Source organism: Merops nubicus, unplaced genomic scaffold (assembly GCF_000691845.1).
Source record: "Merops nubicus isolate BGI_N331 unplaced genomic scaffold, ASM69184v1 scaffold15599, whole genome shotgun sequence".
In the NCBI taxonomy this organism is placed as follows: Eukaryota; Metazoa; Chordata; class Aves; order Coraciiformes; family Meropidae; genus Merops; species Merops nubicus.
The window spans coordinates 32,059-46,679 of record NW_008633199.1 but is presented as its reverse complement, the minus strand read 5'-3'; the positions used below and the strand labels follow the sequence as shown (position 1 = coordinate 46,679).

General features: G+C 36.0%; 1 protein-coding gene across 1 annotated transcript in view; it reads right to left on the bottom strand.

The window, feature by feature from the left end:
* The window catches only part of SYN2 (synapsin II), a gene marked incomplete at its 5' end in the record, with an annotated part of 110,894 nt that overhangs the window by 84,822 nt on the left and 11,451 nt on the right, over window positions 1–14,621 (bottom strand). The window contains one exon of the mRNA XM_008948187.1: window positions 4,884–4,973. Within this exon, the coding sequence (XP_008946435.1) occupies window positions 4,884–4,973 (90 nt within the window). The remainder of the gene's footprint in view (window positions 1–4,883; window positions 4,974–14,621) is intronic.

Here is a 14,621-nt window from a genome sequence, read left to right as displayed (position 1 = left end):
TCACAATGGTAAAGCTTAAGAAATTATTTCAGTAAATGCCAAAGTTTAGAGAGTTACCCAACTGTTTGTGTTCTAGAGACTGGATGATGACGTGAAGGATATGAATCTGCAATAGCTGCCATTTCTGACAGATTTTACTCTCCCTAGTTTTCTCCATTGGGTTCCTTTCACTTAATTCTGGCTAGAATTCTTCCACTTAATTTGGCTAGAAGTTACTTTCATGTGTTTCCCATAGGAGAATTCTGAACAAGAGGCAGAGATTTAGCCAGTTCTGCCTTCATTTGGTTAGACTCGGTCTATTTAAAGGTTTAACACAAACACTTTTTTTTTTTCCTGCTAACCATAGTGTGACATTTCCAGGCTGTGGGCTCATCAGGAGTCAGAGCTCTTACTGTCTATTGGTTCAAGGGTCCAGTGTTCCAAATAGTTCCTTTGGGCTGTTTGGGATGGAGTCCTTATAAAATTACCAGGACTTAAACTTGCAAAGAAGATATACACATGTCTAAGTGTATGGGTGTCTCTCTTTCCATTTGATTTGATGCAGTAATAGTTTGGACACAAAATTCAGCATGTCCCATGTTCTTGTCACACTCTGAGATATGCTGTATTGGATATATAATGTATACTTGCAAAAAAAAAAAAAAAAAACCAGTATAAATTATTTTTGTGACATATTCTGTTCATGTTTCTAATGTTTACTTTCACAATTGCATGAATCCATATTTAAAAGATAGGTTTGGAAACACTCCTTTGAGAATAAATATTCTTAGTTATTATTTTTTTTTTTTTTGTGGTTAAACAAACAGTTCCAATGAAGTGAAAATGGTGCAAGGCCAACAGGGAAGCTCATCATTATTCCTTTGAGGAATATATCTCCTTTAAAAGTCAGCGTCTCTCTTCTTATTTGCTATAAAACAGTTCTGCTGTTTTAATTTACAACCTTAAATTAAAACACCATGTACTTGTGCTGCCAAATGTAAAGCCTAGCTCATTTTCTGCTTTGCTAAAGACAAACAATTACCTAACACTAATTTGGACCACAGACTTATTATTGCTACTTACATAAATGAAATTGAAAGGCTACGTTTCTTCCAGAAACGGGACTGATATCATAGAGACAATATTAACAGTGCTATTTACTGTCAGTGCTGTGCATTTATATTACTAATTTACAGAAAGACTTAAAAAACAGGCCTTATTTCCTCATGTCAAACCAAAACAATTCCTAGACAAGCCTCCAAGAGCTTAATAACCATACAAAGTCTGAATCAAGCACGTGGCTCATTAATATTCAATACATGGACAGTGCAGCATTTGTTTCCAAATCCATTTTGATGTAATGGTGTCTTTTGAATAGCAAACTGCAGCAAACGGATATTTTCTGCTTTTTAACTTGTTCCTATTTCAGTTTTATAGTAATTAGACTTTAAACTCAACTAACGCAACTCAGATTGCCTTCTTTATGTACCTTGTAAAAATAAATGTTTTCTTTGATATTTATGAACAAACTGTAGTACGAGTTGTATGACATAATTGGTTTAAAAAATGTTTTATATCTGACCTGCCATAAAATATCCCATGTGAGGTGTTTCAAAATTAATGGCCATCCACTTTGATTTCTGTCTAAGCATAAATCTGGCCAAACTTCCCACAATGGATGGTACAAATGCTTGGGGTTTTTTTTTCTCATATCAATAAATATGTCGAGAAAAACTTTACCAAAAAAAAACTCTCAGAAAGAGTTTTTATTTCCCCCGAATTTCAGCACTGATAACTACTATTAAAAAGATTAACTACAATGCAGCAATATGAATATATTTTCCTATCAAGATTTTTACTGTAGTGGCATTGATATATTATCAACAGAAGATTATTTTTACATTTTATTTTTACTTCTTGAAACTGTGAATGTGTTATATGAAAGCTTAGAGCAGAAATATAGCCTGGTACAACATTTGTTTTTCATTTGAAAATTACTCACACGACCTACCATAAACGTGAGGAAAAGAATAGAGAAGGGTGACTGTACAGGTGAATGGTGGAAAAAACACCACTCTGAATATTACTGGCTTCTTTTCAGTGTTCCAGTTAAGTTTTAATTAAATTGCCCAACAATTATGTTGAAAAACTCAGTTCTTCTGTCATGACAGAAAACATAAGAGGTGGGAATGTAGTGAAATAAAGGGAACTAATTACTGAGGGAAAGGCTGTAGATATGACTCAACTAGCAATGAGTTCAAAAAGCCTTACAGTGTTTTGTACAGTTTTAATCAGTCCAAGATGAATGTTTCTGTTTCAGAAAGTGTTTCATTAAAACAGCTCCATTTTTACACAAAAGAATGGCATCTTTGTTTATTTATCTTTTATTGCTGTCTAAAGACTCAGTCTAGAGACCTTCATGCTCAGCTGAAAACCCAATTCACAGAGATTTAGAGTTTTCCCCTGTTCCCACCACCACCCCAGCTGGTTTGCACTGGAGAGGAGGGAGAGAGCTCTAAGTTACAACCAGGAGAGTAAGACAGAAAGAAGCCAACACAAGAGGTAGTACAAAAAAAAATTGCTATAAACTGTAAATATCAAATTCTGTAAAAGTAAACACAAACGAGGCCAGCTATAAATAAACAGTGTTCAATTCCCAAGAAGATTTAAATAGCAGGATATGACTCTGATTCATCAACTAGAAGATACCAAGATCCAAATAATTTCACAACCCATTCTGAAAGTTTGAATAAAATATTATCTGGTACCATGTTGCCTGATTAATTCTTAAGCCATAAAGTTCCCAATAATTTCTTCAGAGGAAAAAAACCAAACAAATGAGCTTTGTTGCAATCAGTTGCTCCAGCACCTCTACACTAAGTATGGTAATGGAATACCAAGATGCATTCATTTTCTCTAGATTAACATTAATTCTGTAGAAATACGTTATAAATTATTCAGATGGAAAGAAAAGTAACATACAAAAGTAACATACAAAAGACAAATAACTTATGAGTTCAGACATTAATGAGCAATGTAGAGGAACGAAGAGGGAAAATAAAACCCCAATTATTTGTTATAGTCAAGCAAAACATGCCTCATAAGCAGATACATACTTTTTCTTGTTTGTGCTCTATTACTGAATTTGAATTTATTCAATTGTTCAAGGCTGTTTTGCAATTAAACTGGTAGACCTACAGGTTTAGACTATCTAAAAATTAAAAGCTAACACATTAATTCTTGTCCCTGAACTAAAAGATGTTTCTTTTTTTCTATGAACTATTTTTTCCAATTCAGCGATGTGTTAAAAGGCTTGTTTTGGCAATAAAATAATAAAATCAGAGGATATCTGGAGGTGGAAGGGATCCCTAAAGACCCTCAAGTCTAACTCCCTGCTCGTTGTAGGACTACCTAAAAATAAACCATATCACTAAGAGTATTGTCCAGATGCTCCTTGAACTCTGACAGGCTTAGTGCTTTGACCACTTTCCCAGGGAGCCTAAATGATAACTGCTAAAATAATGAAGAAAGAATAATAAATTGTCTTCAGGAAATTATAAACCAACTTTAATCTTGGACATTCTCATGAAAATAGAGAGATATAAAACTTATTACCATTTAAAAAAGCATCTTGGAAAATATGAGATGTGGTTCTGGTTCTCTACCTGTTATGAATAAATCCCTAAGGTATGAAACACTTCCTTTGCAAAAAAACCCAAACATTAATTTTATAAAGTTGCATGTTTTCCTGTCAGATTCATCAACAAAAACCCCTTCCATTCTGAAGAGATGTGACTGTCTGGGACAATATTTAGATCTGCTGCTCCAGATCAGTAACATTTTCCTTTAGCTCTTCAAAACTTCTGTGTAGCAAATTTGCTAAATACATAACTGTGGTGAAAGCTCTTTTCAGTTGAAACATCTGTGAATTACTAGTCCAAAGAAGCCAGAGAGAAGTGGGAAAGAGCCATCCTGAAATACATAAAAAAATAGGGCAGAACAACTCCATACTGCGTTTGTTACCAGAAGATGAGACAGATGTGGGAGAGCGATGACTTCAGAAGAAAACTTAGTCAGCTGCTGACACCGAGGCTTATCTTAGGTGCCACCTATGAAAATGGAGTGCTAGCCAGAGTTTCAAGACAGACACAGGGCAATTCCAGTGTGGGGACTCTACACAGACAGCAAACTAAATATATATTCCTCATGACTTTGCAGTGGTACTTGAATCACAGCTGTGTGACACATGCTGAATGGACTGTATTCCAAAAATAATTGATGTTAGTCTATACAATCAGCAAACAGCCCCCCTCCAGTTTCTCTCAGCGCTGAAAGGATTTCCTCTAGAAAAAGGTACTTGGGAAAATTCCTGTTTAGAAACCATAAGAAAAGTAAGGAAAAAATATCTGCAGCATAAAACAGGTCATGAGTAAAGGTAGTGTATGTTGTTTTTATGAACACATTTGTGTCTCTAAAGGACTGGGAACCCATGTCAGCTCAGGTACATTAAATAACCATCCTGATTTTAGATGAGTTTGAAGTTCTACAGACAGGGACACAGCTTTGTGCATCATCTCCGGAGATAATAAACACTTTGAACATACCATAAAGGACTAGGTTGAGAATAAACCATAAAATTAACTCTTGCACTTTAATAGGTGTTCAGTGTCTTTATAAGCATTTAATCTCTTTCAGATCTGAAGTTGGTTAGCTGAAAAATGACTACCTGCACATCTGAAAGTCCTCCAGTTAACCAACACAATGTTTTCAAGCAGTCACCCAGTCTCATCCCACTGCAAGCTCCCAAAATGGTTTTCAATAGGCTGTAAACTGGGGAAATGAATCATGTGTTTACAGTTCCTGTTTTACAGAGACAGAAATCTAGTATTGGGATTTGCACATACCATTTCCTTGTGATTTGGATAGAACGTTTGCTCAATTAAAGGAAACTTCTCTGGACCCAAAGTTTTGTAGACAGACACCAGCTGGGCAAACTGTAAAATAAAGCAAAACAAAAGAAAAAGTTTAGGAGAGGAACCTAAACATTCTGCTATTGTCATTTTGCTTCTTGCCTTCTGTGCTTCATGAACTCAGTAAATACACATACACATTATTTACCTCCTCTCTCCTCCCCTCTCACATCCCCCCCACCTATTTCAACCATCCAATATATGATTTCACACACAGACCAACACAGAACCATCCCTCTGAGAGTTAAGCCTTCACGTGTACAGAAAATTAAATGCACTGTAATACTGATTTTCAGATATTTTAGGGATTCAGAGTTTGTTTCTTGATTTTGTGATAATAAAATTATAATTTTCCATTTTCTACCACCTTTAATCTAAAGATCAGATATATTTCACATTAATTCAGCCTCTGGCACCTCACTGACACTGAAAAGCAATTTTTGCAAACCTGCCAAACAGAGAAAAGTAATAACTATGTCATCTGTAACAAGCCAGGCGAAGAATAAACAAGAGAATTTTAATTTCCTAGGCTCTAGCCATGTATCATAAGCACATGGGGGCAGTGGAAGAACAGCCAATCATCAAAGACATTGATAATTTAAACAGCTACATGTTACTGTCATTTCTATTCATGTTTTCTTTCTGTTCCCCTTCTCTGACATATCCAGTCCACCTATACACCAGAGCGTAGTAACACGGAAAGCAGAACAACATTATAACACAGAAAGACAAAAAAATCATTAATAAATAGAAGTATATTCCGGGTCTGTTCTCTTCAGCGAACAGATCAACTCTTCCGTTGTAACAGTTCAAAAACTAAATTGCTCTTGAAATCATGGCTTAGTAAAGGATGTTTCTAGGGAGCAGGATGACTTTGGCAGTCAGAAGACCACTATTGTTTCCAGACTCCAAAGCTCTGGCTTGTACATGCCTGTGATGTGTTTAATTGTCATGATGCCAACATGAGACATAAACAAGTTAGCACAACACTTTGAATAGTGGGATTTGCTGGTTATAAACAGGGAAAAAAGCAACGAACAATAGAACTCTGTCCATAACACAGTTTGATCAAACACCTACTCTGTTAATGTAATTTAGGGTGCAGGGATAGTAAAAACTGTTTGAAGTGGGGAAAAAAGAAATGATGAAAGCTGTGCATCACATTTCCAGCTGGCATGGAGAATTGGTTTAATTTAGTGGTGTTTACTTAGCTTTGGTAAAACACATATTGAAATTTTGAAGTCCAGTGGAAAACACCTTAATGTAGAGTAGTTTCCACAAAAAGCTTAAGAAATGCTAGCTGGATAGTGTGCTGTACAAATCAGGCCTCAAGGAAAGGGAATATTATCACAGCTACCAAAATAAGGTGGTTTGTGAACAGGATTCCTGACTGCTGTTTATTTCTGTTCTCATCCAAGATGCAAATTGAAAATTTCATCAGTAAATCCTCCCTGTTAAATACATTATTTTTGCCAAACAATTGTTATGTTGAAATAAAACTATTTACCTAGCCTTAAGTAAAAACCTTTTAAGAAATAATCGAGTGATTGTATTTCCTGTGATTCTTTCCTTATTTTCTTTCCCATTTTCACTGAAAGCAAGCAAAAAAAAAAACAGTGAGAAGCTGACATTATTTGCCGGGGTTGTGGCATTCGCTCAAGAGGTAAAAAATCTATCATTCAGATTAATATTAACAAAAGTTTACTTACTTAAAATAAATAGTATCAAGCTCAGATAATAGAAATCTAGCACTCTAAGGTACCCTCTAATCTAGTAATTAAGTCATGAAATAGCATGTAGGAACAGTAGGTTTAAATTTCCTGAGGTAGTGGAGAGAAATAACTCAGATTTCTCAGAGAATTATTTAACCTTTACCCCTACTAGGATGCTGCTTCACCCTGGTGCCTACAATTTTAGGAATCTCTCATCAAACTTTTCTCCGCCCAAAAAGCTACTTGACAAATTCATCCCAAATTCACATAAAATTTTGTCATTCTAATTGTATATCCTTAAACTGCTATAAATATTTCTTATTTTCCCTGATTCCTACTGGGCAATTAACAGAAAAGGATTTCTTTTATGTTTCAATGAACTTCTATCAATTTTTAAGTGTGATCTGAACTACACCTTTTTAAATTTTCCTTTTGAGGAGCAGAAACAAACAAGCACCAGTTATACAGAGTGAAACAAAAGACCACTTCTGAAAATCCTGTTGTAGCTGGACCGTTTGGAAGCTACACAGCGTTTACAAATAAGCTGAATATAGAATAGCATGTTGCCTGGTTTTCTACCCAAATCAGGCCTGCTGGAAACTACACTAACAGGTAAGATTACATATTTTTCAGACTTTATATAAATAAATAAATAAATAAATAAACCTTAATAAAGTTTTTATTCATTTGAGTTTTGAAAATGATTTGTTTTACTGGGCTAAGGAACATGAAGTTAAATTACACCTTTAAATCACAGTAAAGTTTATGAAATTCTTCCCTGTGCAAGAAAATAATCTTTTTAAAATACTGAATTTTTATCTAATCTGTTTTCAATGCTGAATGTTTTTAGATATGAGATGTTTATGAAATAGAGGATAAAGGTAGATCCACTCTATATTTAAATAAAGTATTTTATATGCACTCTTAAATCCCTGGCAGATTTTTAAAATTATCTAAAAAAAAAGAAACTCATAGAGCTTACTATTTTGACATGAGTCTTTTCGATATTTTAAGAACAAGTAAGAAACCAGAAAAAAAAAAAAAGTTGATTAAGCTCTTCTTTTTAGCTAGTTGAATTTACTTTTCAATTTCCAATTTTGCATCTTGTTTTCAGCTTGAAGAGAGAGATTCCCAGGTGCATTTATTTATGTTTTTTAGATTATTTTTTAAAAGGACAATAGTGGAATTTTACAACATTCTCTGTAAAGTCAGTTCTCTTTTCTGCCAAGGATTAGATGCTTTCACATCTAAGCCTATAGAATGTTCCTCCATAAAAGAACAGGGGAGCGCCAGCTGCACTTTTTCTCCTCTCCAAAGTATGATACAGATAAGAAGAAATACTTAGTCAAAAAAGACACTTACTCCCTTTGATTTCACATAAAAGCTTTATGGGGTTTCATTAAACTAAGAATGGAACACTATAAATTTGACTGCATAGACCGTACTCTAATCAAGCAGTGCACAATTACAAAAAATGACTTTTCCAACTATAAAGATTTGAATAATGACTTTGCTTATCACTTTAGATGAGTTAAAATGTGCTTAATTACACGCATGTCATCACTGAAACACTCAGATTTTTTCCCCTGAACAAACTGCACAAACTTTTTCCTCAAAGATAATTAGATATGATATTTAAAATTAATTACCCCAGATGGTGCTTTGTGTTACCTTTAATTCCAGCAAGATTCTAATCTCTCTCACCAGACTGAAGGATATATATCATTGTCCATTCCAGTGGGGAATTTCCTGGTATGTTGAATAAGATTTTCATGCTACAAACTTCTTCACATTTGCCTGTAGAGTTGCTCTCTATTAGGGAAGTACCACTGACCCATGTATTATAAAACTTTTTCTGTCTGAGATTTTCCTTCATTGTGAGTGTTCATTAGCTGTCCTCTCCCAACCAGCCATCTAATGTAACAACTAAAATGATCAGAAAATTCTCTGGATGGGCTGTTTCACCAAACCAGGTGAGCTGGCGTTCTCTAAAACTAGAGAAACAGGAAAACTCTGATGGATTAATTCTTTATGAATCCTTGTGTCATGAAAAAAGTGGTGCTTTTAGCTGAGATTTTCCGTCTCAATATACAAGGGGAAGCTCCCTTCTCCCTACAATGACCTGCAGAGGTCTCTTGCAGAGTCTGTAGGTTGTGAAGCTGAAAGATGAGCTGCTTTACATTATAGGCTGCTTTATGTTACATTTCTATTATAGAAAACTAATGAAGATGACAACACATCGACGTTTTTATCTCCTGCTCAGTGAAAAATGTCCTGAAGTCTGTTTTTAGGCTGAAATGTCTATTTTTAGGCTGAGACTTGGAAATGTGGCTGCTCATGCCAGAAAAGTACAATTGCATTCTAAGAGTAAGTCTGTGCTTTTGAACATATCTAAGTACCATTGGCACAAACTTATCAGGAGTCCTTGGTGGCCAACAGCTTGAGAGGCGAACATTGTAGACCCTTCAGAAGGAGAAGAAATTAAGCAGTTGCATGGAAGACACAGTTGACACATACTTTGGGGGGCTCAATTTACTTTAACAAAGATGTTTCGCTACACTTGTATTTTAAACAGTTTCTGTATTTCACTTTGTGGCTTTTATTATTATTTTTTTAAAATTATTATTATCGAGCAAGTATCTGTGTTACTCTTCTTATGCTCTTCATAATACTTGTTCTTTGTTGCAGCTGGCCTCCATTTCTTATATTATGCTTTAGTAAACATTAAATACTTTTCCAGAAGGCTGAGTACATACACATTTGATGTGCTATTTGATACCTAATACAAGAATACAGGGGAACAGACTGTTGACCGTAGCTTACGTACTTCTTTCTGTCAACCCCTGCTGACAGACAACTTAATAAAAGTATTCAAATTTTCAAAGTCAGTTTAAAGTTTGACATGGCAACTTGGCACCTCAGGAATGAGACATTGCCTACGAATCAGTTTGGGGGCACGAACAGAATCCTGAAAAGATGGGAACTGACAAAAGAACTTGATGTTCCTCCAGCAGTTTTTCCATTATTACAATGCAAAACCACAGACATCGCAGTTGGACAACGGATGGAAAGATAACTTATATGGACCCTGCATCAAAATTCAAGTGGTAGTTTTATAACATAGACAAGTTGTTTCCTAACCCTTTTGCAGCCCAGCCTCACACAAGAACACAATGATGGTCTCTGCTTCACCAAGTTGAGCTGCTCTCCCCCACAGCCTGTTCAAGTCCTGCTGCTCAATCCATTGGTCTGGGACTAGGAGCATCTCATCCTTCCACCTTTGACTGCAACTTATATTTCCCCACCTTCTTTATCTCCAGCTCCCTCCTTACCCTCTGAAATGCTTGTCTGCATCTCCTGAGGTGGAGCTACTAAGGCTGTGTGGATTGTGCTGACCCTTCCCAGAACTATTTGGGTTACCTGCTCCACATTAACCAGAATTTCCAAAGGTATTTATTTGGCTTCTGCACGTCTCCTGCAGCATTGCTGCAGCCTGTACTGCTTCTGAGAGGCACCTCTCCAATTGCTAATCACTGCTGTAATTAACTGCTGGAATATTTTTACATCAGAATTACATCCGATGAGATACAGAAACCCATTAAGAATTTCTACAGGATGCAATAAAACCCCTTAAATAAAAACCTCATGCCCTTGGAGGAACTGCATGCAGGGCTCTTATGAATTACCAGACTCCATCCATGACAGGATAAAAAAAAGTTTTCTACAAGTTAGAAAAGCAGGATTTTTAAAAAAAAACACCCCAAACTAGAAGAGGATCACAGTCAGTGAAATAAAAAAAAAATTCATCTTGGCTTACAAAGTTGGGCATCAAGGCATCTGGCAGTGAAAAACACCTTGGCTAATAAAAGTGGTGGTGACAAAATGCATAAACAATGAGGAACATGAGATTTAAGGAAGACATGAAGATTAAAATGAAGGAAAAGTAGCCTGTGCAGCATGAAGGTAGAAAACAGATCAAGACATGTTTGTTAGAAAAGAATTAGCAAAAATTAGTACCATGAGGCCTGATCAAGATCAAGAGGCCCTCTGGAACTTTTTATTTCAGAATTTAAAAATTACAGAAGGAAAAACTGTTTATGGAACTGAGTCATTCAAATGAAAGCTATGAGGACTCTTCTTGGGTGCACTTGGCAGCAGTGAAAATGTGCAGTTTATTCCACTATTATGGGAACATCTAGTTCAGTGTCTTGTTCAAGGAAACATTTGTGCACCTGTTTATTTTAATGGGACTTGGGCATGTGCTTAAGCACGTCTCCAAAGAGTCTGAGGCTCACTACAATAAAAAGAGAATTTATTGTTTTGTAGGCTTTTTTAAAAATAATAAGATCCTGAGGCTTTCCAATTAGAATAGTAAATTTTTATAAAAATACTGAATTCAATAAAACTTCACAGGAGAGAAAGAAATCTATCTTTTAACACAAACTGGGTTTTTTTTCAGATAAAACCCTCCCATATCATTGTTAGGGAGTCTTGCAGTTAATGATGTTCAGATGTGTCTGTATGAAGTTATCTTCAGGATAAAAGCATTATTTATGCACTTAACCATTGAAGTAAATCCCATTTCAAAGCTAAACATATGATTAATACACATTTTTTTCTTTCTCTTACATTGTACATAGATGCAATCATGTGCACCTACAACTTTGTTGGCAGAAAACAAACTCAGTCAAACTGGGCTTCTTACCTAATATGGTAAAATGTCCCGAGATCTTTCCCTCATTTCAGCAAGATGAGAAAATTTGAAAATATTTTCTCAAATTATCTACTGGTGAAGACCATAGTAGAACACCATTCCCCAGCCAAGACGCTCTCTTTTAAGCCCAGCACAGCAAGTCAGAGGACTTCTCTGAGGTGGCCAGCACCCAAAAAGTGCAATACTCTACAGCATTTTAAACTGAACCATAAACTAAAGAAGACACTTCAAAGATGAGGTGTGTTAGTTACTACACCTCATAAGAGAAACAAGGACAAGTGCATTCTGCATCCATTTCAATGGGAACTGGAGCTAAGAGTAGAAGCTAAATAAAATGGAATGACAGCAAAGGAATCAGATGGCAACAGCAGCACTGCTGGGAGTTTGGAAGATAAAGGAGAACAATCCTGGTGTAAAGGGAGAGAGGGGACAGGAAGGAGTGGGGATTGTGATGAGAGAGTAACCACAATGTGAAGGACCCTTCAGTTCTCTTTATCACTGGGTCACCATAATCACACATAAAAGAAGCAGATATAATCTCTACCTAGATTATGGCTAGAAAAAAAAAATCTTCTAAGGTACTTGAATGGGCAATATAACACACAGGCTCCCTTTTTAATTAAATATTAAGTTTGCAGAAGAAATTAAACTTTATTTTCATAATCTGGCCTTCAATTATAGATATTTGCTTTAAGCAAGCACAACAGGTTTCTGAGTTTCAATACTGTAGCAGGAACAGCAGCTAACACAAAGGATAAGAGCCATAGATTTACAGTCCTGGTTTTCAGACTAATCTTACAGCCTTTATTTAAATACCATTTCTTTTAGAAGAAGCTCAGAAATGGTTAAAAATCTGTTTCCATTTTCTGCCACTAGAACTGTTCACTATAATGAGGGTCTGTAATAGATGACAAGAGCTCCAACTGCTGCTCTTTAGTGTGGAGAAGAACAGAGCAGAGAGACAACAACCTATGACAAAATTCAAGAATACAGTAAAAACCTCTCAGTCTACTTTTGCATTAAATTAGCCTCATGGCAATAAATGCTGTTCAAAGAAAAAAAAACATTATATATATATATATACACAGTTCATCACGGTTCAAGCGAGATTGATGAATATAGAGCTGTGAGAGTTACTTGCCTTATGGAACAGAAAACAAATCATCACCACACTCAAGGATATTAATTATTTAAGGGTCTCTGCTTCTTCCAAGGAATTGCAAGTGAGCTTACATATTTTAGGAACACAAAATCATTAGGCAAAACTGTAACTTTCCCTTTCTGTTTCGAGTATAGATTAAACTTAAGAGTTCTACAAAGAGGTGCAAAAAGGAAAGCACACTGCTTGGTTTAATGTATTCCAATTTCTTTACATTTAAATGAATATTTATGAACTGTGCTCCAATTTAATATTCAAACTTGCTAGACAATTGTTTTTTGACCAAAAAGCTTAAAATATTTTCACCTTCCTTCTGACACAGTTTGAATTTACTTTCAGCTCTTGCACTACAAATCCATCAAGGTGGTTTGCTTTACCTGGCGGACTGGGCAAAGAGGCCAAAATCTTCACTGGGTGACAATTAAACTACAGGTTTTTATGCTTAAGAAAGTTCTGCTCGGGTCAGTGCTGCAAGCACAGAACACAAAGACAGTTTGTTCTCTGCCTGCCCTGTAGAGACACAGACCTCTGCTTTCATTATGTCTGTAAATCAACAGCCTTCATAGGAATAAAAGCCACAAAACTGTTTTTACAAAGATCTCTACCATTTATGTACATATTTGCAAATAGGCAAATGGAATTTGTTATGGAGATAGTCACATATCATCACCCGAAGCTCTAGCTGGGGATGTCCCTTCTCACTGCAGAGGGGTTGGATTAGATGATCTCGAAAGGTCCCTTCCCACTCAAATCAGTCTATGATTCTATGAAAAGGCCACTAAACAACCTCTTTGCATGGGCTCTGGCTGCCCAGTGTCTCTGTCTTTATTAAGTAGGTCAGTCTTGCCAGAATGGTTGAAACAACTCGCAAGTCCAGTGCTGACTCCATGTTTTATCTGGTAAGATATTAAATATATTATGAAACACAAAAAACTACAGCCACTCACAAAGTAACAGAACTTGACGTTTCTAACATTAACAGGCATTAAATTTGAACGTCCCTAAATGTTGTCCCTGTCTGAGTTGAAGCCAGATTGCAGGTGTGCCCTCTTAGCCTTGACCTTCAATAAGATCCCCTCTGGCATGTGGAAAAGTGCAATCACCAGCCAAATTCCAGCTCACTGTTCATATCTTATTATTGTCCATATCTTATTTTTGTTAATGAGCACAGAATTCTCTTATACTGCAATAAATATTTGGTAAGAAATTCATCATTTCTTTCTCTAAAACAGAGATGGAATAACATTGAAAAGTCTCAGATCTACAGCAAACAGATTTTCAACAGACTTCTTCTTGCACGCATTCATTTTATTCCTGTTATGGTTTCATATTATTCAATCTTCAGAAGATACTTTGACAAAATATCGAAACTCATCTGTTTGGCTGTGTCTGCTTATTAGTACAGTTTCAATCTTTCGTGTCAACAGGAAGCTGGAATGAACAGAGCTCATTTCTTTTATATGCTCCTCCCTGCAGAGTGCCTACAAGTCTCCTGCCAGCGCCCCAATCTGCTGCTCAAGGTTATTAAAGTAAAGCTTGAAGGGGGAAAAGCACAAAAGTGCCACTTCTAACAGCAGCACGTGAAGGAGGAGAAAACAAGGTGGGTAAGAGTAGTGTCATACCATCAGAAAGCAGCAAATGGCAGTTAAAACAGACCTTCCACAACAAGCAAGGCAAGAAGGGAAAAAATAAACGCTCAGTAAAAGTAGAAAGGTGAAGACAGATAAGCAGAAAATCATCTGCAAAGGAAAGGCAAAGCAAAATACAACACTGAGGCACAGAATTACGTAAGCTTGGCAAAAGGAGCAAAACAGGAAAATGTCAATAAACTTGCAAAAAAAGTATTTGGCTGTTCCTTCACAAACTGTAGGAAAAGAAACAAACAAGAACTGTGAGATTTACAGTACTACCAAGTTTGACAAAAGGAAAAGCCATAAGCAGCCCTCTCTGAGAATGATTGAGAATGATTGCAGATGAGCAAGGAAACAAATTTTGGCATAACAAAGTGTTCTATGGCACTCCTCTCATACTCAAAACCCTTAATAAAAATAGACTCCTACCACAAAACAAAGTCCCAGTAATCTTTT